The sequence below is a fragment of the Spermophilus citellus genome (assembly GCF_964194105.1).
Source record: "Spermophilus citellus genome assembly, chromosome: 3".
Taxonomy (NCBI): Eukaryota; Metazoa; Chordata; class Mammalia; order Rodentia; family Sciuridae; genus Spermophilus; species Spermophilus citellus.
In genome coordinates, this window is record NC_138184.1 from 196186181 (window position 1) to 196210345 (window position 24165).

The window sequence follows — 24165 nt, forward strand, 5'->3', positions numbered from 1 at the left end:
ATTATCATCACCATTATTACTATAAATCACACCATTTATTTAGCACCAACAATTTGCTGAAGAAAGCAGGTTGGCACCATTTAAAGTAGATAAGAAAAAGACCCATGCGTAAAAGGAATGTGGGAGTGAGCTCCAGGGAAGGACAGTGAGGGAAGGTGCCTTAGTAGGCTTGGGAAAGGCTATGGGGTTATAATTTCATACCTGGAATGCAGTCTCCTGGAAGGACAAATCCATTTTACAAAAATCCTTGTGTTTCTCCCAGTGGCCTGATCAACAGAAAGATGGGGGCTGATCAGAAGGCATATTTAAGATGAAAGAATTTGGAAAAACTGCCCAGGCCTATGGCACAAAATAGGTTTCTCTTTTGTTTTCTCTGAAAAGCCCATGAAAACTAGAACCCTCTCAAGTCTGTCTGGGCCCAAAGTTGGTGTATGAGTTCATTTGTCTCAGTGTCCCCCACTTTACCAGCACTGGCTCTTGATGTAACAACCAGAGGAGTGATCCATCTAGTAGCTGGGGCGGGTAGGGAGAGGCTGGCAATCTGAGCTCAGCCGACCGGACACTATATAATATAAAAGAAGGTATTGCTTTCTGATCTAAGCATTATTGCAACAACTTACGGATTTGTAGCAATGAGAAAGGACAATACTGCTTTTTCTTTCCTTTCTATAAAAGTTGAACAATCATGAATGTATTATAAGATTTAATTTGGGAGCTAATTTTTTTAAAGGCAGAAAAAAAGTTTTGTTTTTCAAGGATTTAGCCAAAGCTTTAAACAAAGCCTAAGAATGAAAGGAGTTACTTGGAAAAAATATTTGTGTTACTTCTTAATATTTTAATTTAATGATGTTGAGAATTTGGTGTAAAGTAATAATTCATATCAATAAAATTTATATTTAATAAGAAATGTTAAAGTCATCTTGTATTCGATGGTGAAATCTGAACAATGAAAAATGTGTGAAAAATCATGCATTTTTTCTTTTTTTTAACTTTTTTTAGTTGTAGTTGGACACAATACTTTTATTTTATTTATTTATTTCTGTGTGGTGCTGAGGATTGAACCCAGCACCTCGCACACGCAAGGTGAGCGCTCTACCGCTGAGCCCCAGCCCCAGCCCCACATATTTTTCTTTATATGAGATGTAATATGATTTTGACACTTTAACTGAACTCTAGGGTAAGTAATCTGTTATTATTGGGATCTAATTTGCATATAGAGTAAATATTTGATCTTTCATATATCCTTAGGACTTCTGGTTACAACCATACTGAATTAAGACTAAAGGTACTTTGTATTTTAATAAGCCCAGACTTTCTGTAAAGTTCAGGGATGCATAGTGTCTTTTAACCCAGTTAAAATCTGTGCACATAAATGTAACTGAGGAAGAAAGAAACACTTTTTTTCCATCTAAGTATTTCAGTTTGGTGTTGTTGGAGTGAAACAAGTGCATTTTATAGAAAACGGCTGCAGGAGAAAAATAATGCATGAGAAGATAAGAGTCCAAAACTTCCTAAGTATCCCGGAAGATTTTAAAGGTAAATATGAAGGATAAATTTGCTAGTATTTTTCAGAAAGCAAAGTGAGCCAATACATCTCATTATTTATGTATGGCTTTGGAAGTTCTTTTCCCACATTCTAGCCTACACAGGCTAGAAAAATAATTGCCAACTCTTCCCACAAATGATGCCATTTGTGAGGTTGCTACTGGCAGAAGGAAGACTTTCAGAAGACTGAAAAAGTGAAGTACAAACATTGTAGGTTTTTAAATTGTTTTAATGAAAAACTATTTTTTCAGACTTTGGACCTAGGGGGCAATTTATATAGCTGATCTTGAGAATGCTCTTAGAATGACTGCACACCTGCATTTGGTGAAACAGAAAGAAAAACTCCTGTTCAGTAACGTACCATATGCAAATTGGGGGAACAAAGGAGCACGACAGCTGGCACATAAAGAATATTTTACCATTCTTAGGGAGCACCAGTGTGGAGGCATTCAGAACCACCTTCAGGCTGGCAAAAGTGCACTGTGCAACTTGGTATCCTTAGCTTGAATATGAAAGAAACTGGCTTTTGGAGAAACAGATAAATGTTATGGCCCAAGTCCAAAATTCATTGGCATTGACAACTGGGCACTGAGCAAAGTGGGAAGAACCATTAACAAATTCATTAATTATGGCACTCTTTGTATCCTAACAATCAACTGAAAACATATGTTTGATCTGTGCTCTTCTTAATTTATTGTACTGTTAATTGCTAAACAACAACAACAAAAAGATAATCTGTTTGAATTTCATAAAGGTATGTCAGTGGCATACTTCCTTATACTTTCAGGGCACATTTATATTAAAGGACGATCACTTTTGAAGGCTTGGCCCTTACTTGAGCAAAGCAGTGATTATATATCACAAAAGGACTGCTAATGGGACTTAGAAGCAGTGTTATCTGTGAAAAGAGCTCTGGACCTTTCCCAGCTTCAACTTGCTCATCTGTTAAATAGGCAAATAGTACCTTACCTACCTCACACTTGTTATGAACATCAAACATCGTCTTACTAGGTGAAAGAACTTTGTAATATGTAAGAGAAAATATAAATGAAAGGGATTATTTTTAATGAATAAACTCATTAACAACTATTCTTCATTCATAGGTATTTGAGAAGTCCCAAATTCCCTAAGAGTTGATTGCAATTATAATTGTTTAACCCATAGCCTTATTTTGATTAATAATCATGAGTATCTCTTATTTAGTCATGGAAAGATCAATTTCCTTTTTAGATTTCCCTTCTGCCTGTACTCAAGTTTGCTTTTTCTGTGTTTGCAAAACTCACTGAATTCAGCCAAGACTTCAACAGGGAAAGCCTCAATTTTGATCAAAACAGACTATTTTGGCATCTATGTCTTAAATCTAATCACCAAACACAAGAAAAGACAAAACAAAACAAAATCAATGTCCTGTTCCATGTAATCTCAGAACAGTGAGCTGCCCTAATTTTTGATCCACTGACCAAAAAACTACCATTTTATGCAAGAATTACACAGACCATCACTTCTATGTAAGATTTATAGTAACACATTCATATTTTACAAGGATGCCTGATAAAACATGTCAAGAGTTAATTGTGTTTATGGAATGCAATTTGATTGTTGCAGATTTTATTTTTCTTTCTAGAGAAATTCACAATTACACATCTACTTACAAAATTCCTAGAAGCCTTCAGCCATGCAAGTAAGCTTTGAGGATTAAAAGTGGATAAGTCCTAGAACAGAATTCTGCTGCAAGCTTTACATGCTTAACATTTGATAACTATTTTTTCTTGCTTTTTTCCCCCTCTACATGTCTTGTCTTTTTTTTTTATTGGTTGTTCACAACATTACAAAGCTCTTGACATATCATATTTCATACATTAGATTGAAGTGGGTTATGAACCCCCAATTTTACCCCAAATGCAGATTGCAGAATCACGTCGGCTACACATCCACAATTTTACATAATGCCCTATTAGTAATTGTTGTATTCTGCTACCTTTCCTATCCCCTACTATCCCCCCTCCCCTCCCCTCCCATCTTCTCTCTCTACCCCATCTACTGTAATTCATTTCTCTCCTTGTTTATTTTCCCATTCCCCTCACAACCTCTTACATGTAATTTTGTATAGCAATGAGGGTCTCCCTTCATTTCCATGCAATTTCCCTTTTCTCTCCCTTTCCCTCCCATCTCATGTCTCTGTTTAATGTTAATCTTTTCTTCCTGCTCTTCCTCCCTGCTCTGTTCATAGTTGCTCTCATTATATCAAAGAAAACATTTGGTATTTGTTTTTTAGGGATTGGCTAGCTTCACTAAGCATAATCTGCTCTAGTGCCATCCATTTCCCTGAAAATTCTATCATTTTGTCATTTTTTATTGCTGCATAGTACTCCATTGTGTATAGATGCCACATTTTTTTTTATCCATTCATCTATTGAAGGGCATCTGGGTTGGTTCCACAGTCTAGCTATTGTGAATTGTGCTGCTATGAACATCGATGTGGCAGTATCCCTGTAGCATGCTCTTTTAAGGTCTTCAGGGAATAGTCCGAGAAGGGCAATAGCAGGGTCAAATGGTGGTTCCATTCCCAGCTTTCCCAGGAATCTCCAAACTGCTTTCCAAATTGGCCGCACCAATTTGCAGTCCCACCAGCAATGTACAAGTGTACCCTTTTCTCCACATCCTCGCCAGCACTTGTTGTTGTTTGACTTCATAGTGGCTGCCAATCTTACTGGAGTGAGATGGTATCTTAGGGTGGTTTTGATTTGCATTTCTCTGACTGCTAGAGATGGTGAGCATTTTTTCATGTACTTGTTGATTGATTGTATGTCCTCCTCTGAGAAGTGTCTGTTCAGGTCCTTGGCCCATTTGTTGATTGGGTAATTTGTTATTGTCTAATTTTTTTGAGTTCTTTGTATACTCTGGATATTAGGGCTCTATCTGAAGTGTGAGGAGTAAAAATTTGTTCCCAGGATGTAGGCTCCCTATTTACCTCTCTTATTGTTTCTCTTGCTGAGAAAAAACTTTTTAGTTTAAGTAAGTCCCATTTGTTGATTCTTGTTATTAACTCTTGTGCTATGGGTGTCCTATTAAGGAATTTGGAGCCCGACCCCACAATATATAGATCGGAGCCAACTTTTTCTTCTATCAGACACAGAGTCTCTGATTTGATATCAAACTCCTTGATCCATTTTGAGTTAACTTTTGTGCATGGCGAGAGAAAGGGATTCAGTTTCATTTTGTTGCATATGGATTTCCAGTTTTCCCAACACCATTTGTTGAAGATGCTATCCTTCCTCCATTGCATGCTTTTAGCCCCTTTATCAAATATAAGATAGTTGTAACTTTGTGGATTAGTCTCTGTGTCCTCTATTCTATACCTTTGGTCCACCCGCCTGTTTTGGTACCAGTAGCATGCTGTTTTTGTCACTATTGCTCTGTAATATAGTTTGAAATCTGGTATCGCTATACCGCCTGATTCACACTTCCTGCTTAGAATTGCTTTTGCTATTCTGGGTCTTTTATTTTTCCATATGAATTTCATGATTGCTTTATCTATTTCTACAAGAAATGTCGTTGGGATTTTGATTGGCATTGCATTAAACCTATAGAGAACTTTTGGTAATATCGCCATTTTGATGATGTTAGTTCTGCCTATCCATGAACAGGGTATATTTTTCCATCTTCTAAGATCTTCTTCTACTTCTCTCTTTAGGGTTCTGTAGTTTTCATTGTATAAATCTTTCACCTCTTTTGTTAGGTTGATTCCCAAGTATTTTATTTTTTTTGAGGATATTGTGAATGGAGTGTTTTTCCTCATTTCCGTTTCAGAAGTTTTGTCGCTGATATACAGAAATGCCTTTGATTTATGTGTGTTGATTTTATATCCTGCCACTTTGCTGAATTCATTTATTAGTTCTAGTAGTTTCTTTGTAGACCCTTTTGGGTCTTCTAGGTATAGAATCATGTCATCTGCAAATAGTGATAATTTAAGTTCTTCTTTTCCAATTTTTATGCCTTTAATTTCTTTCATCTGTCTAATTGCTCTGGCCAGTGTTTCAAGAACTATATTGAATAGAAGTGGTGATAGAGGGCATCCTTGTCTTGTTCCAAATTTTAGAGGGAATGCCTTTAACTTTTGTCCATTCAGAATGATGCTAGCCTGAGGCTTAGCATAGATACCTTTTACAATGTCAAGGTAAGTTCCTGTTATCCCTAGTTTTTCTAATGTTTTGAACATAAAGGGATGCTCTACTTTGTCAAATGCTTTCTCTGCGTCTATCGAAATGATCATATGGTTCGTATCTTTAAGTCTATTGATGTGGTGAATAACATTTATTGATTTCCGTATATTGAACCATCCTTGCATCCCAGGGATGAATCCTACTTGATCATGGTGCACAATTTTTTTGATGTGTTTTTGTATTCAATTCACCAGAATTTTATTGAGGATTTTTGCATCTAGGTTCATTAGAGATATTGGTCTGTAGTTTTCTTTCTTTGAGGTGTCTTTGTCTGGTTTCGGAATCAGGGTGATGTTGGCCTCATAGAATGAATTTGGAAGAGGTCCCTCTTTTTCTATTTCCTGAAATAACTTGAAAAATATTGGTATTAATTCTTCTTTAAAGGTTTTGTAAAACTCCACTGTATACCCATCCGGTCCTGGGCTTTTCTTGGTTGGTAGTCTTTTGATGGCTTCTTCAATTTCATCCATTGATATTGGTCTGTTCAAATTGTGTGTATCCTCCTGACTCAGTCTGGGCAAATCATATGACTTAAGAAATTTATCGATGTCTTCACTATCTTCTATTTTATTGGAATATAGGTTTTCAAAATAATTTCTAATTGTCTTCTGTATTTCTGTAGCATCTGTTGTGATATTGCCTTTTTCATCCCGTATGTTAGTAATTTGAGTTCTCTCTCTTCTTCTCTTCGTTAGCATGGCTAAAGGTCTGTCGATCTTATTTATTTTTTCGAAGAACCAACTTTTAGTTTTGTTAATTTTTTCAATAGTTTCTTTTGTTTCAATTTCATTGATTTCCGCTCTGATTTTAATTATTTCTTGCCTTCTGCTACATTTGCTGTTGTTTTGCTCTTCCTTTTCTAGGGCTTTGAGATGAAGTGTGAGCTCATTTATTTGTTGGTTTTTTCTTTTTTTGAGGAATGACCACCAGGCGATGAATTTTCCTCTTAAAACTGCTTTCATTGTGTCCCATAGATTCCGATATGTTGTGTCTGTATTTTCATTTATCTCTAAGAATTTTTTGATTTCCTCCTTTATGTCTTCTGTAACCCATTGATCATTCAGTAACATATTGTTTATTTTCCATGTGATGTAGGATTTTTCCTTCCTTCTTTTATCATTGATTTCCAGTTTCATTCCATTATGATCAGATAAAATGCATGGTATTATCTCCACCCCTTTATATTTACTGAGGGTTGCCCTATGGCATAATATATGGTCTATTTTTGAGAAGGATCCATGTGCTGCTGAGAAAAAAGTATATCCATTTGATGATGGTTGATATATTCTATATATGTCAGTTAAGTCTAGGTTATTGATTGTGATATTGAGTTCTATAGTTTCTTTATTCAACTTTTTTTTTTAAAGATAGAGTGAGAGGTGAGAGAGAGAGAGAGAGAGAGAGAGAGAGAGAGAGAGAATTCTTAACATTCATTTTTTAGTTCTCGGTGGACACAACATCTTTGTTGGTATGTGGTGCTGAGGATCGAACCCGGGCCGCACGCATGCCAGGCGAGCGCGCCACCACCTGAGCCACATCCCCAGCCCTCTTTATTCAACTTTTGTTTGGAGGATCTGTCCAATGGGGAGAGAGGTGTGTTGAAGTCACCCATAATTATTGTGTTGTGGTCTATTTGATTCTTGAGGAGAATTTGTTTTATGAATGTCGCAGCACCATTATTTGGTGCATAAATATTGATAATTGTTATGTCTTGTTGTTGAATGGTTCCTTTTAACAGTATATAATGTCCTTCTTTATCCCTTTTGATTAACTTAGTCTTGAAGTCGATTTTATTCGATATGAGGATGGCCACCCCTGCTTGCTTACGAGGACCGTGTGCATGGTATGTTTTTTCCCATCCTTTCACCTTCAGCCTGTGTATGTCTTTTCCAATCAGATGTGTCTCCTGGAGGCAGCATATTGTTGGATTTGTTTTTTTAATCCATGATACCAGCCTATGTCGCTTTATTGGAGAGTTTAAGCCATTAACATTCAGAGTTACTATTGATATATGGTTTGTACTTCCAGCCATGTTTGATTATTTATCCTTTTTTAAAAAAAATTTAGTTTGTTTCTCCATGATTATCTTTCCCCTCACCCTCTGTCTTTACCGAGGCACTTCCCACTGATGGTTTTGGTTATTGTTTTTCATTTCTTCCTCGTGTAGTGTTTTGCTCAAAATGCTTTGCAATGCTGGTTTTCTGGCTGCAAATTCTTTTAACTTTTGTTCATCATGAAAGATTTTTATTTCGTTGTCATACCTGAAGCTTAATTTTGCTGGATACAGAATTCTTGGTTGGCATCCATTGTCTTTCAGTGTTTGAAATACATTGTTCCATGACCTTCTTGCTTTCAGTGTCTGTGATGAAAAATCCGTTGTTAACCTTATTGTTTTACTCCTGAATGTAATCTGTCTCCTTTCTCTTGTAGCTTTTAATATTTTCTCTTTGTTCTGTATATTGGATATCTTCATAACAATGTGTCTTGGCGTTGGTCTACTGTGATTTTGTGTGCTCGGTGTCCTGTATGCATCTTCAATTTGTATATCTGTTTCTTTTTTTATTTCTGGAAAGTTTTCTGTAATTATTTCATTCAGCAGGTTACTCATTCCCTTGGTTTGAATCTCTATACCTTCTTCTATCCCGATGACTCGTAAGTTTGTTTTTTTTTATGTTATCCCATAACTCTTGGATGTTTTTCTCGTGATTTTTTACCAGCCTTTCTGAGTTGGCTAGACTCTTTTCAAGATGATATATTTTGTCTTCATTATCTGACGTTCTGGCTTCTACTTGCTCCACTCTGTTAGTGATACTGTCAATTGAGTTTTTAATTTGGTTTATTGTTTCCTTCATTTCTAGAATTATTGTTTGATTATTTTTTATAATCTCTATCTCCTGATAAAGATGCTTAACTTCTTCTTTTATCTGTTTATGGAATTCATTCTCAATGTGTTCTTTCGCTGCTTGAATTTGCTCTCTTGTATCCTCTTTAAGGTTCCATTCCATCTGTCTAAGGTGTTCCTTGAGTTCTTTATATGATCATTTTTCTGATGACTCTAGGTCCTCCTGAATATTTAGGCTGTCCTGCATTGTTTTTACTCCTTTTCTTCCTTGCTTTTTGAAGCTGCTCATGTTACTTCTTGTTCTGTTTGACTGCTGAGTTACTGTTTACTCCTATAAATTTATTTGATGCTTGGGAGGAAAGGTATTAGAAGGGAAAGGAAGAAGTCACTAAAGAGAATGAGAGTAAGCAGGTAGAATTCAAGGAAGGGGGGATAAGATAATTCAAAAGAAATGAAAAGACAAAAGAAGAAAAAAATAGGACTGGGGCCCAGTGCGGAGAGTCCTTCGTCCTGGGAAACGGGGTTCGGCCGGAAAGGGGGCCGCCCTCTCGCCCGTCATGTAACGCACGTTCGTGGGGAACCTGGTGCTAAACCATTCGTAGACAACCTGCTTCTGTGTCAGGGTTTCATACGTAGCAGAGCAGCTCCCTCGCTGCGATCTATTGAAAGTCTTTTCTTTTTAAGGTGGGGATGCCTAGTAACTATATGTTTTACAAAGAATTGGTGGCCTTTTATTAACACAAACTCGTAATAATAATGACAAACTTGAGTCATAATAATAATAAAGATACCATGATGCTATCTTTCTACCCCTCCAGACTTGAAGTTCTGGGAGCCCCTGACCTATTTTCCATGTTTTTTCAGGTAACAGGGCTTTCTCACTTCCTAAGCTTAAGACAAAAGACCTGGCTAGGCCACATTGGGGTCATTTTTTTTTCACTTGTAAAATAAGCACCCTTTCATAGAGGATCTGCATGTCCTTTTTAGCTCAGAAACACTCATGGCCTATTGAACAGCACCTCCGAAGCTGATCCAATTTGTTTAATGTATAAGTCTGATAAACACACAAACTTGAGACACACTTCTAATAGCTGTCAGGGAAAGGCTTTCTATCTTTTTTATCAACTTGAGTTTTTATTTCTATTTCTACAACAACAACCTAACAACATCAAAAAGCACAACTAAAATAATGTTTTTGTAAAAGAACATTCTAGTCAATCATTTTGCAACCAAATAGGAATAATTCCCATTTCATGGGAATAAATGTGGGTTATTTTACTGTGAACGATCACATTTTGAATGACATTTACTGACGTGATCACTAGAATTCTTATTGGTATAACAGCAGCAACGCTAATTATTAGCTAGCCACCTTAGCTGGCTAATATCTAATCTAAGCTCTGTTATCAGCTGGCACCTAGTGGCCTAGAATACGCTTCAGTTTCCTTATCTGTAAAGTGGAAATTGGGCCACTGACCTAGGTCCTGAAAAGCACTTGTAATCATCCTGACTCTCAGAGGGCAAACGACCACCTGGGGCCATCTGAGACTCTTTGGGGGATGCATTTACTCTTTGGGGCCATTAGGGGAACCATTTAGTACTGTAGCAATGATTTACTAACGCTGCTCCAGTGGCCCCAAAGAGTTAATGCACTTTCCATAGACCTCCTGCCTCCTCAGTGTAAATCAACTCATCTACCAGATGGTGCTTTTGACAAATCAATTCGCTTGACATACGTGGGCATTTTACTCCCAGAGAATACTTGCCTCTTCTTTGCTCATAAAAAAAAAAAACAGGGGTCAAACCCCAATAGGCATCTCTATAGCACTCTTCATAACAGGGTAGTTCAGGGTTATTTATGAACTATGGAGCTGTTAACTGCTGTAAGAGTGTTCTCACTGCCATCACTGTAGTCCCTGATCTTTAGAAGAACAGTGCTGAATGGTGGTGTTGGAGTTACTTGAAGAAGACTTGATTTTAACATTTCATCATTAACAATAGATATCAGGTGCACATCAATCTATTACCTGTCCTTCTTTCTTTCATCTAGACACAGAGAAGGACTTTAGAAAAGGTGAAATCAGCTAATCTAAATCCCTTTTCTCTTTTTTTGGGGGGAGGGGGTTGTTGAAATTAACCCCAGGATCTTGTACATGCTAGGCAAGCATTCTACCACTGATCTATACTCCTAGCTCTGGATCTCTTCTGATTTGCTTATCTCCTCAATCAGCATTTTGAGCAAATATTCTTTTTCTCTCCTCAATTATCAACCTGTTTTTGGTGTTTGCTTCTTGCTATTTTCTTCCAATCCATGTGAAGAGCTCTAATTTTAAATAAATCAAACATTCCCTTGACTTTGCAGCACTCTTGGTCTCTCTCCCTTTTTGTTCTTTCCTAGTTGTATCTATGAAAGAGAAGTCCATGCTTACTGTCTGCTTCATCACTCATTTACTCCATAACTCACTGTAGCTTTCTTTGAATGTGGTTACTATTAATAAGAGTGAAGGTCCTCAGGGTTTTTAAGAAAACTACAAAATGGTTGAGATCTAAAGAAAAATGAATAGGCTTAATTACACACACACACACACACACACACACACACACCCTAGAAAAAAATTAGTAATAGTTTCAAAGGGAAATATTTAATACCTTAAATCTTTTATGAAACAATTTAATGTGGAATTTGTTGCATTTCAATGTTTGCTATAATATGGGGTAGGATCTCCAGAAACAAGCAATTTCAAGATCTAGGAGTGTTTTAGATGGCCTTGATCAGAGCTCTCCTAATTGCTATATCCAGTGGATCATTTCCAGTCCTTATTAAAAAACAAAGACACATTTGACAATACTGAACATGTCCTCCTTCTTCTTCCTTTCTCCTCCCTATCCTCTCTTGTTCCTATGACATCACCGTCTCCTATTTTTAACAAGTTGCTTTGACCACTCTTGCTTACTCAGTATTCTTTGGGTTCCTCTTCTACCCCCCCCCCAAGTTCCATCCTGGTTGTTTTCTCACATTATACATTTCTTTTTCGATCTCATCCATGCCCAGGTTCCATGTTCATTCATATTATGAGCTCTGTAGCCATCTCTTCTGATCCTTAACTTCAACTGTTCTCATCTTTGCTCCTGAAACACTGCTGTTCAACTCATGTTTTTATACGAGTAAATGATACGTTCTTCATTCAGTGGCTCAATCCAGAAATCTGGGAGACATCTTCTAACTTTCTTTCCATTTTACAGTCAATCAATCAATAATTCTTGCTATTCAATTTCTATAGTCTCTTGAATTCGTCCATGTCTCTTCATCTTATAAAAACAAGACTCTGATTTTATCATTCCCAAACTTAATACCTTAGTTGTTCCTACTGACTTTAGGCCACAGCCCCAAATTTTACAATGATGCACAAGACCCTCCATGACCTGACCTCTGCCTCCTCTCCAACCTCAATTTCACCCACTCTTCCACTAGACAGACCTTCCTGGAATCTGCAACTCTTATTGGTTGCCTACCATTTCACTCTGGTCCTCCTCATCTTCTGTATTTCTTCATTGCACTTTCAATTACTTTTCTCCAATAATAATAATGCCTAACACTTTTTGAATATTTCTTATGTATCACTTCAGTTAGAACTGAAGAGTTCAGAAGGGCAGGAGCCAAATCATATATCCTCAGAGCCTATCACAGGACTGACACATGGAATTGCTGAAATAATTATTAAAAATACCTAGGTTAGTATACATGGTACTCTATAATCTTTCTTTCTTTCTTTTTTTTTTTGATGGTGGTGGTGGGGTACCAGGGATTGAACCCAGAGGCACTTAACTACTGGGCCACATCCCCATCCCTTTTTATTTTTTGAGACAGGGCCTCCCTAAGTTGCTGAGGCTGGCTTTGAACTTGCAATCCTCCTGCCTCAGCTTCCTGATTTGCTGGGATTATAGGTATGTGCCACCACACCCGGCAGGTATTCCATAATCTTAACTTGACCCACCTCCCCAGTCTCTTCTCCCAGTATGTCCAACCCTTCTTTCCAAATCCTATCTTCCAGACATATAAGGTGTTCTCTAAACAGCTCAAAGTGGTTCATACCTCTGCCTTTTGTGCATTCACTCACTCACTTGCTCTTCCATTCATTCACCCACTTATTCATAGATTTACTGGATACTTACTAAATGCCAGGCAGAGAGAAAAGTTCTTATTAGATGTATGCCAATGGAAGATAGCAGAGACACAGCTTAATAAGACTACGGGTATCTTTACATGAGGACCTCCTGCATAACACGGTGAGATCCTCTGGCCTCTTTGTTTGTATCTGTTTCAGCACAGGGGGTTCCTGGCCCACAGGAGGTACCCATTAAAAAGCCAATGAAAAAAAAAACATAAAATAATGGTCCTTTCATGAAAATACTCCTTTTCAATTCATTATATAATTCTGTACACTCACCTGAAACCACAGAATTTGGATTCCTGTTTGCAGAACAGATATACTTTCCTTAACATGCAAATAAGAGATTAGGGGACATCTAGCATTATTGTATCATTTTATTTTAGACATGGATACATGAATTATGTAAAAATACTTATGTTAACTTATACATGTACACATATGCTCTTATACTTTTGCCAGTTTGGTGAATACAACTTGAGAAAACAAGAATTCCCATCACCAGACACATTCTCTTGCAGGCTTTGGATACTTTTGAGAAAGCTACATGACACAATGTAGGTATCTTCTAAAAGACAAAATCATCCTAATGATTTTCTCATCATTGAAAAATGAATTTTTTCATTATTAGAAACAAGCCTCAAATATTCAGCTACTAATAATGTGCTTTGTACATTTTGGAGTAACAGTAAAACACACTTCTGTCTCACTGCTTTTGGGGAGAGGGTTATCATTTAGAGGGGCTCCTTGAAAATTGCAGTGAGATGCAAGCTTACACCAATGTTCCCTTCTCAAATAATACAGGAAGGGCAGCTCTGGCTGTCTTGGGGGAATGAAGCTCATACAGGCATTGGTGAGGATGATGCCTGGCCTTCTGCCTCTTGTTTCTGTTTGAATGCTTGAACCAGAGCTACAGCTCTCTTTCTCAGGATAGGTTTCTCACCTGACAAGTGAGTAGGTTGGACTAGAGGAGGGGTCAGTAGAATTTTCTGATAAAGGGCAAGATAGTAAATGTTTTTAGCTTTGGACCACATGGTCTGTGTTGCAACCATTTCACTATCATATAGTGTAAAAGTAGCCACACAATAGGCAAACAAATGGGCATGGCTATTTCCCAATTAATATGGGCATGCCTATCTTTCAATAAAATTGTATCTATAAAAACAAGAAATGGACCAGATTTGGCCAGTATTTCCTATGTACAGACTCTTGGACTAGAAACATTCCAAGGTCCCTCTCTTAGCTTTTCTCCACTGAGGTAGTCAGTTTCATTTGATTGTGTGAGAGCTCACAATTGGGGGACAGCTGGAAAAGAAAAGAGGAACACACTTTAAAGAATTATTGGCTGGATGAGATTTCTATATTTGACTTATCTTTTCACTTGGAATCTTTTAACTTTGTAGCATAATGCTCCTATTATATTTAGCAATTAGAGTGCCATCACAAAGTAAAATGTAAAACCATTATTCCTTGAAAAGAGAAAAGGCTTGTGGTATGAAATAATGCAGGCAAGGAGTGTGGGTGATAATTTACTCATATAATCATTTCTATTTCAGTCGTATGGCATGCATTTCTGGAGATGGCTCACACAGCAAAGGGATCTTTAAGATGTGCATGCCATAATTAACCTTTTTTTTATATACTCTGATAGAATATCAATAGCTTTCTCTTCTTTAGCAGTTTTAACTTATGGTCTATGAAAATAATCTGAATATAAGAAAAGGTGTCTTTATACTTTGGGTTTAAAACAAATATGCATATTCATTCTGTTATTTTTATTGTATGGCTAAGTTCTAGACATTAAATATCAGTGTGCCTTTTATTCTCCCTCATACAGGAGATTAGTCAGCCAGCCAATGCTTCTGTAGTATATGGGTCAGTGATTCATGAAGCCTGAACCAGCAGCATTGGAATCAACAGCAGCAGCATCTGGGAACTTGCTAGAAATTCATATCCTCCAGCCCCCAAACAGGACCTACTGAAGGAGAAATGCAGGGGGAAAGGGTTGGGCCCCGCAGTCTGTTTTAAAAAGCCATCCAAGAGACTGTGATGCCTAATCAAATTGGAGAACCACTTGTTTGGATTATTCTTTTCTAGAAACAAAAAGAGAAGAACTGACCTTATGCAAAGAACAGAGTAATACTAGAATATGCACATTCCTTAGCTACATTACAAGAAGAAAAAGGGCTAAGCAAGAAAAACAATAGGGTGGACAAAGGAAAGAACTGTGTTGAGAAGGAGAAACTGGAAAACCCCAGAAGTTCCATTTGCAGCTATAGCTCAGCTATAGCTTGACCTCCAGTCAAGACATGCCTACAACAACTCTCCCTGACTGATAAGTGAGAACTCTTCCAGGTGACATGGACACAGAAATGAAGATGATTGTTAGGTCAGACAGACAAGTAGTGATAACCACCTGTCAATCAGTAGGGGTCTCCTGACCAATCCTGGAAGGACACAGATCTCAGCAAGATCCCCAGACCAACCCTAGGAGGACAGGGGACTCTAAAAACCTCCCTTTCCTGTCCCAAGCCCTTCCCTTCCTGCCCTAAGCCCAATAAAATTCCAAATCCAGCTGAGCCTGGGCACGATTCCCTCCACCCACTCTGTTGGAATGGAGGGTCTCACCAGGAGTGAATCTCAATAAAGCCTTGTTCAGCAGCTTATCTGCCTCCTTTTGGTCCCCGGTGCCTGACCTTACAATGATCCTTTCCACAACTGCAAAGAGTTCACAGTCTTGGAATGAAAAAAAGACAAGATATGGTACCTTGAGAATTTAAGTCAAAAGAGGAGAAGTTGGATGTCAGGAGAAAGAACAAAGAAAAAGAAGAAGAAAATAAGAGGATAAAGAGAGTATTAAATTTTTAAAAATGTACTATAATGTTTAGGAATCTGTTCTTTTAATCCCTGTAATTACTCAATGGCAAGCTCTGCTTTGATTTGGAGATATAAAATCTGACAGTTCTTTAGTTCCCCTTACTACACTGGACAGAACTCCTGGAGAACTACAACCCAAAGCTTTTTCTTCCCTTATGACACAGCAGTAAAAGAGCAAAAGCAACACAGAGACATAAATCATTCAACTATGTATGGGTCAGTGTGATAAACGGAAGGTTTGTGACCCTTCCTCTTTTCATATATTGAAATCCTAACCCTAACCCCCAATGTGATGAGATTCAGAGAAGGGACCTTTGGGACGTAATTAGGTCATGATGGTAGGGCCTTTGTGAGTGGGATCAGTCTTCTTTCTAAAGAGAGCCCAATAAGCTCCCTTGGTCTTCCTACCATCTGAGGACACAGAGAAGATGGTCATCTATGGATCAGGAAGGGGTTCTCAACAGAGACCTTGAATCTCTGGTGAGAATCTGCTGGTCTTGGACCAGCAATCAGAACTAGGATAAGTAAATTTCTAATGTTTATAAACCACCTACTTTTGACATCCAATTATAGCAGCCCGAATGAACCAGGACAGTCAGAAACACCTTATTCTTACACAGATACTAGATGGTCATTTTTCTAGTCCAATGGTGTTGAGGGCCACAATCAAGTCAAGATGGCACCTGGCACTTTGCCAGGAGGAGTGGTTTGTGAAGTAACGCCATCAAGCCATTAAGATGATGAGGATTCCTTAATGACTGACTGCTGTATCTAGATGATGTTATTTGAAACAAGCTGTGTATAATCAGTTAAGTATATATACCTCTGCTGTCCCGTAATAAAGCAGCTCCCGCTGTTTCAACCTTCACAAGTTGCTTGTCACCCCCCCACCCCCCTCACCCCCGGTTATTTTGCCTAGCCAGACTGTGGCACAATGGCATAGTGTTATCCTTGGAGCTTCATCATAAAATCATCTTTGGATCTATAAGGAGAATCACAAGTGAGACCATGCTACTAAAACCTAATATCAAATCAAACACCAGAGTGATATTGGAATTTGGATGATTTTAAAAAGTCACCTTGTCAAAGTGCCACAGTAGTTTTTAAAAAATTACTTCACTGGTTCATTTTTTTAAATTTCCATTCTTAAAAACAAACAAACAAACAAAAAATGAAACTCAGGCAATACAGAACAATACAAAGAAAGAAGTAAATAATTCCCAAAGGAAAGATCACAAACATGTGGTGAACAGAATGTATAAATACAAACAAATGATAACTTGAAATGGTTTTAGAAGGAGGGATTGTATAGTATGTGCTATTTTTGAAAACATAGTTTTATTTTGGAAATAATTTTAGGTTTATAGAAATGTTGCAAAGATAATATAATGTGTTTTTGGTATGTCCCTTGCTTAGCTTCCTCTATTGTTAACATCTTACATTACATATGTAATATATTTTGTATTATTATGTATGATATCAAGAATATTTATAATTAGAGAGAGAGAGACATATGGGGAGGAGAGAGAAATTTATTATAAGGAACTGGCTCACAGGGTTAAAAAGGCTAAGAAGCCGCAAGACCTGTAGTGGGCTAGCTGGAGACCCAGGGAAGTTGAACTACATTTTCAGTTTGACAGCTGATGAAGGCGGAAAAAAAAAAAAAAAAGTAAGGCCCAGTTCAGACTCAGGCAGGAGGAATTCCCCCTTACTCAGTTTTCCCCCCACTACTTATATCTTCATTGCCTGGGTGAGCCCACCCATATTAGGAAAGGCAATTTGCTGTACTTAAGTCTCTCCATTAAAATAGAAAATTCATCAAGGAATGCCCTCATTCGGCTGGGGTTATGGCTCAGTGGTAAAGCGTTTGCCTAGCATGTGTGAGGCGCACTGGGTTTATTTCTCAGCACTGCATATAAAAAAAAAATGAGTAAAATAAACGTCCATCAACAACTAGACATGTATTAAAAAAAGAAGTGCCCTTCACTGACACACCCAGGATAATGTTTGATCAAATGTCACCCTGTGACCTAGTCAAGTTGTCACATAAAATGAATCTTCACAGATATACGTGATATTTTTAGTTCATTAGTTTAATATAATATCCAACCTGCCAGATCATTTTGTAAGCGACACCCTTCATTTCAAATGCTCAGAGCAAGCAGACAGCTCTTTGGATGTTCCCACACTTCTATCCCTATCAGTTCAGCTAGATTCTTTTCATAAGTTAGCTGTGCTTGAACCTCAACTTTCTTCAGTTATATAACTTAGTTTTCCAATTGTGCAACTTAGTACATGTTATGAAAACTGATCAAATGCAAATGCAAAAAGAAGCAAGTTTTGTGTCCATAAAAACTACATTGGATGTGCTAGACAGGATAGACGTAGAGTATTTCAATATTTTTCAAATAGGTGTAAATATGACAATGATAAAATATTGGGAGGGGAGGGGACTAGGATTCTGAACTCAAATTTTTTCCCAAGTGTCTTTCAGTTCTTGTTTCATTTTTAAAAAACTGAAACTTGAAATCCTAGAGAGAGTGTTATTGTTGTAGCTCATGCAAAAAATTTTGTTATGGGTTGACCAGGGGGAATTCCAATCAGGTGACCCCCTCTCAAAGAAAGGATACTGACCTCAAAATAAAAGACTGGAAAATGGCAAAAATGGCAGATGAATATATACATGTATAATATAAATATTATATAATGATATATTAAAATATTTCATTTAAATGTCTATATTACATTAAATCTAATGTTATATAAAATATGTATTTTATATACTATATAATACTATATTAATATAAATATACATATCAATATAACATATATTAAATTAATAATTAAAATAATTTAATTATATTAACATATTTATATATTGAATGTTATTTATTATATTAAAATAAAATATGCAGTAGAGAAGATGTAAAGTTCTAGAGATGGAAAGTGGTGATGGTTGCACAACAGTGTACATATCATTTATATCACAGAACTGGATGCTTAAAATTGTTAAAATGCTAAATATTGTGTATATGTACCAAAATAAAAAATGTACAAAGTATATTATTTTTCAGCTTCCCCATTTCAACAAATAATTTTACTAATGGTTGCATTGGGTAAAAAGGATTTATTATGTAGTAAAGTTATTTTCATTTTCATTTAATAGAAGAGAAAGATGCTAACATGAAACCAAATGAATTTCAAGTAAATGATTCCCTTTTGAGATTTTAAATCAAGGGACTTTGACTCTCTAACATTGCTCTAAATTTAAGATAAAAGATATGACAAACTTTTAAAGGTTAAAGCAGTGGTTCTCAATACAAGGGAGGGCCAATTGCCAAGTCAGCTGTGCTTGAAAAATGTATGGGCATTTTTGGTCATCAAGGTAAAAAGAGCCTAGCATTCTCCTGAGATAACAAACATCTTACAACGCACATGACAGATCCAACATCAAAAACGTCTACAGCCAGTGTCAACAGCTCCCCGAGGGACAAACATTAGGGAAGATATGATGTATTTTTTTCTAATAAAATCCAACCTGGAATGCAAACCCTTATTAGAATAAAAATACATATACAGTAGCCAATTTAAAAATTTTTTCACATCAAATGTAGATATTCCCTTTTTTTGTATATTTGCTGCCAGAGCATACAACCTATTTTTAAAATTATGTTTCCTGCATGTGCAAAACTTTGATTTGATCCCCAACAGGACCAAAAAAAATATTATGTTTCAGTTTTGCACAATATGTCTGCTGGTTTACAAAATATTTGAGAAAAAAGGCACCATTTCACTTTCTTCCACCTCTCTCCCCTTCCAGCCCCATTTCTTTCTTTTATTTTGAAAAATGTTAAAATTTATTTAAAATAGTTAATATCACATAGTTAATTCAACTACTTCTCTATTGCACATAGTGACAACATCTTCACAAGACTGCATGCTCAAGGATTTGAGATGATCCATATCTAGTGCACCCCAGTCAAATACTGAGATCCACTGTATTTACACCAAGCAAAGCAGCATCGTGGAGGGGCCAGCCTCTCATTGCTTGTTATGTTGTTCTCTATAATGTCTCGGTTTTTAACAGTTACATCTTGTTTTGACAACATAATTCAAATACTTGTTTACTCCTCATTCTATTTTTTTATTAGAGCTTTATGGTTATACATAGTAGATGGGTTCATCCCAACAAACTCATACATGCATAGAAATCGATTTCAGTACAAAATCACCTCTTTTTTCTCCCATTTCCCTTCCTTCCTCCCTTTTCCCTCTTTTCTCTAGTCTTCTAGACTTCCTTTTGCTCATCTATTAATTTGCTTTTGTTTTATTCTTTATGTAATCTGATCCTTCCTTCCCCCTTTCTTTATTTTACTGTAGCTTCTGCATATCAGGGAAAATCTTCAACCTTTGAGTTTCTGAGTTTGGCTAATTTCACTTAGCATGATAGTCTCCATTGCCATCCATTTACCAGCAAATGCCTTAATTTCATTCTTTTCAATGTCTGAGTAGAAATTCATTGTATATAGATATAACACAATTTCTTAATCCATTCATCTATTGACAGGCATCTGGGTTGCTTCCATAATTTAGCTATTGTGAATTGTACTGCTATAAACATTGATGTGGTTGTGTCACTGTAATATGCCAATTTTAGATCTTTTGGGAAAATAGCCAAGAGTGGGATAGCTGGATCATTTGGTGGTCTGGTTCTATTTTAAATGATTCAGTGCTCAACCCCAGAACTTTTTTATACCAGGGCTTCTCCCACACAAGACTAATTCATCTCCTTGGTTATCTAGATTTTGTCACTGAAAAGTTTTAAATTAATTTTTATTCCAAGAAAGGCTCGTAGATATGGATTTCTTTACATTTTTTAATGATTACTATATAAAGGCTATATTTGTCCTAAGAGGATAATTTGACAAGACTTAAAAGTTAAAAAAAAATTAAAAATTTAAAGAAAAAGTTTCAAGTCAGATTTCTATTTGGTAATTGTTTGGGTTCTTGAGTGACAACTGGCCCATAATTTCTTTTCTCCAATTGTACTTGTTTATTTTGGTGTGCAGGTAAAGCAGAATGATTTAGGGAATTATTTTTTTTCTTTTTCTATTTGCCACATAAGTCTGTAAAAGATAAAAATTAACTGTTGAATGCTTATTGATTTTATCTATAAAATTCTATGGGTCTACTCTCTCCTTTTTTTCCACAGAAAGTTTTATTTTATTTTGTTTTGTTTTTGTACTGAGGATTGAACCCAGGGACATTTAACCAACCGGGCTACATCCCCAGCCCTTTTTATATTTTATCTTGAGACAGGATCTTGCTAAGTTGCTTAGGGCCTCAATAAGTTGCTGAACCTGGCTTTGAATTCATGATCCTCTTGCCTCAGCCTCCTGAGCCACTGGATTACAGGCATGTGCCACCATGCCTGGCTCCTATGGAAGATTTTAAAGTACTAACTCAATTGTCTTTAACATTACAGGAGTACTTGAGTTTTTTAAATTTTTAACTTAGTTTTGATATGCTATATTTTCACAAGTTATTTAATTTCACCCAGGTTTTCATATTTATTGGTATGATATTGTTCATAGTAGAGTTTTTAATCTGTGCTCTATTTTTATGTTCCCTTGTTAGCCTTTATATTATTTATACTCTTTTCTCTCAACCAGTCTCACCCAAGGATAGAATATTTTATTAGTCTTTTTAAAAAGCTAATTTTTATCTTTATTGATCTTCCTATTGTAGTTTTGCTGTCCACTTGTGGAATTCTGCTATTTTAACCAATTGTCTCCTTTTACTTTCTTTCTGCTTATTCTCTGATTCTTTTCTAAATACTTAAGGTGGGTTCTTAGTTCATGTTCAGAATTTTTTTCTAATGTGCACATTTATGGATGACAGATTTCACCAAAAATACTAGCTATGACATGGTATATTTTCATTATTATTTAGCTTTAAGAACTCATTCATGTGTATGTACAAATATGTAACGACAAATCCCATCAGTATGTACAACTATATGCATCAATAAAAATGTGGAAAAATAAAATTTTATTAAAAAATACATATTCTAGAATTCCATTTATATTTAAAAAGGCACTCTAATCATTGATATCAGGAGAAGGCTAGGGTGTAGCATGGATAACATGAGATCCGTGGTTCTATTCCCAGCATTGTAATAAAAAATGATGAGGAGTGATATCTATTTAAAAAATCATTTTGGTTTCTTTTTTTGAGGTGGGGGAAGGGGTACTGGGGATTGAACTCAGGGGCACTTGGCCACTGTACCACATCCCAGCCCTATTTTGTATTTTATTTAGAAACAGGGTCTTGCTTTTGCTGAGGTTGGCTTTGAACTCGTGATCCTCCTGTCTCAACCTCCTGAGCTACTGGGATCATAGGCGTGCGCCACCATGCCTGGCCATTTTGGTTCCTTAACTGATTCATGAATGATGAACTATTCTCTTTCCAAAGATGTGAAAAAATTTTAAAATATCTTTTTGCCATTGACTTCTATCTTGATTGAATTTTCATCAGAGAGACAACCTTTCTACTTAAGATTTGGAGCTCCAATTGTGCAAGTCTAGATGAACTCAGTTTCTGCTGACTTAAAATGTCTTTCTTTCTTGGTAGATAATAGCTTTCTGCCCTCAACACTTTAATTATTCCATTGCCTTTTGTTATCTAGTATCACTGTCGATTAGTCTTTGTATATGAAATCCCCTTTTTTCTGGCTGCTTTAAAAAAGTTTGTCTTTGTTTTTCTACAGAGCCACTACCAGGTAATAGCTAGGCATCAGTTTTCTTTTTATTGAACCTGCTTAGAAATTTTGCACTTCCTGAAACTGTGGATTGAAGATTCTCAGTATTCCTGGAAATTTCTCAGCTATTATCACTCCTTGGACAACTTTCATCTCTCTTTCTGTGACTCTGATTGGACATATGTTAGGGCTTCATTTTATCATCAATATTTTAAATTATTCTAATATTTCCACCCATTTTTCTTTCTGGATTTTATCCTGATGAATGTATTAACTTATAGCCTTAAATTCATTAATTTTCTTTTAGATATGGCTAATCTGCATTTTAGCATGTTTGGCTTTCTTTTAACATCTCTTTATATATTTTATATCAAGACAGTTCATTTAATTATTTTTAACAACTGTCTGGTTATTCCTTAACAGTTTTCTGTTGCTTGCTCACTGTTTTGAGTCTATGCTTTATTTCATTTAGTACTTAAAAAATAGCTCCTCTGTATCTGAAGTCCCGTATAGATTGCTTACTTCCTTATGTGTAGTCTTTGTGAGCTAATATTTGACTGTTTATACATTGTGGAATCTTATGGGGTATCCTAGAGGGTTCTTTCCTATGGAGATTTGGTTTGTGCTAGTTGCTGGAAAGACCACCAACCTGGGGCCACTTTAGCTCTCTTTAAGGGCCCTGGCTTAAAGCCAAATGTCAAATTCAATTCCCTTTCCTTGCTGTTGACTGTAGGCTCAGAATCTAAACTACAATACACAGTACTCTTATTGGCATCTTCCATCAGTATAAAAGTTTCTCTCCTTTGCTTCTTGCTCAAAACATTTATCTGTTCATGGCCGCAAGCCCCAACACTGACTGACTCAGCTTGTTGCTTTATTTTTGGAGGGGGTGGTGGTGGTGGGAGTACAAATGGGTTGTACTTGGAGATTATTTCACTTACATCCAAGAAATCTTGCAGCAAATCCTACATTTTTATTTAGAATCAAATTAGTTTTCAAGCAGAGTGTCTTGTCTGCCATTGTTATTGGAAGTAGAAGTCCCATTCTCAATCTGTGAAGTTCAATAAATAAAATTCATACATTGATCATTCTGTTTTCTCAGCACATAGTGTCCTAATATTATGATTTAAAGGATCAAGTATCTACAATTATTTTTGTATTTGAAATTTTAAAATAAGTGAACAGGGGCCCCCAAAAGGCTAAATGATTCATTCCACTCACGATAAACAGTGGCCTTGACACTTTTATGTCTAATCTAGTAGTGTTAAAAAAAAATCCTTCCAGTACTCTTTAGACCTGATTTTAAAAGGAATGTCATATTAAAATCCATCTATAATTTTATTTTTACTTCTATACATACCCAAGGCTAGATACATATTTCCATATATAATCATATACATATATAAATAAGCCCAAGACTATATATAAATATTATGAATATAATTTAATATATAGACAAGAATGAGTATGAGAGTACTAAAGGAAAATGAAGAATCCCAGTCTTGTCTTTCTCTAATAATTGTGACATTTAAGACTAAAATAATTGTACACCTGGAACATTTGTTTTTACTTATGCACAAGAGCAAATACTTCCTGGCAAAGATTATAATTGCCTGGAGTTGCTATATACTAGGTCCAAGTAGACGTTTACATAACTTCTCCATGTAGTTAACTCATAGGTAAAATTACATTACATGAATATGCCAATGAAGAGAAATCATGAGATTTCTTATGTTCAGTATTCATCAA

The 24165-nt window shown here is 36.3% G+C and overlaps 1 protein-coding gene across 1 annotated transcript in view; it reads right to left on the bottom strand.

Moving 5' to 3' along the window:
* Positions 1-211: 211 nt before the first annotated feature.
* UMAD1 (UBAP1-MVB12-associated (UMA) domain containing 1) overlaps positions 212-24165 on the bottom strand; it is a 279169-nt gene continuing 255215 nt past the window's right edge. Inside the window, exon 5 of the mRNA XM_081286564.1 lies at positions 212-266. Within this exon, the coding sequence (XP_081142690.1) occupies positions 236-266 (31 nt within the window). The 3' untranslated portion in view covers positions 212-235. The remainder of the gene's footprint in view (positions 267-24165) is intronic.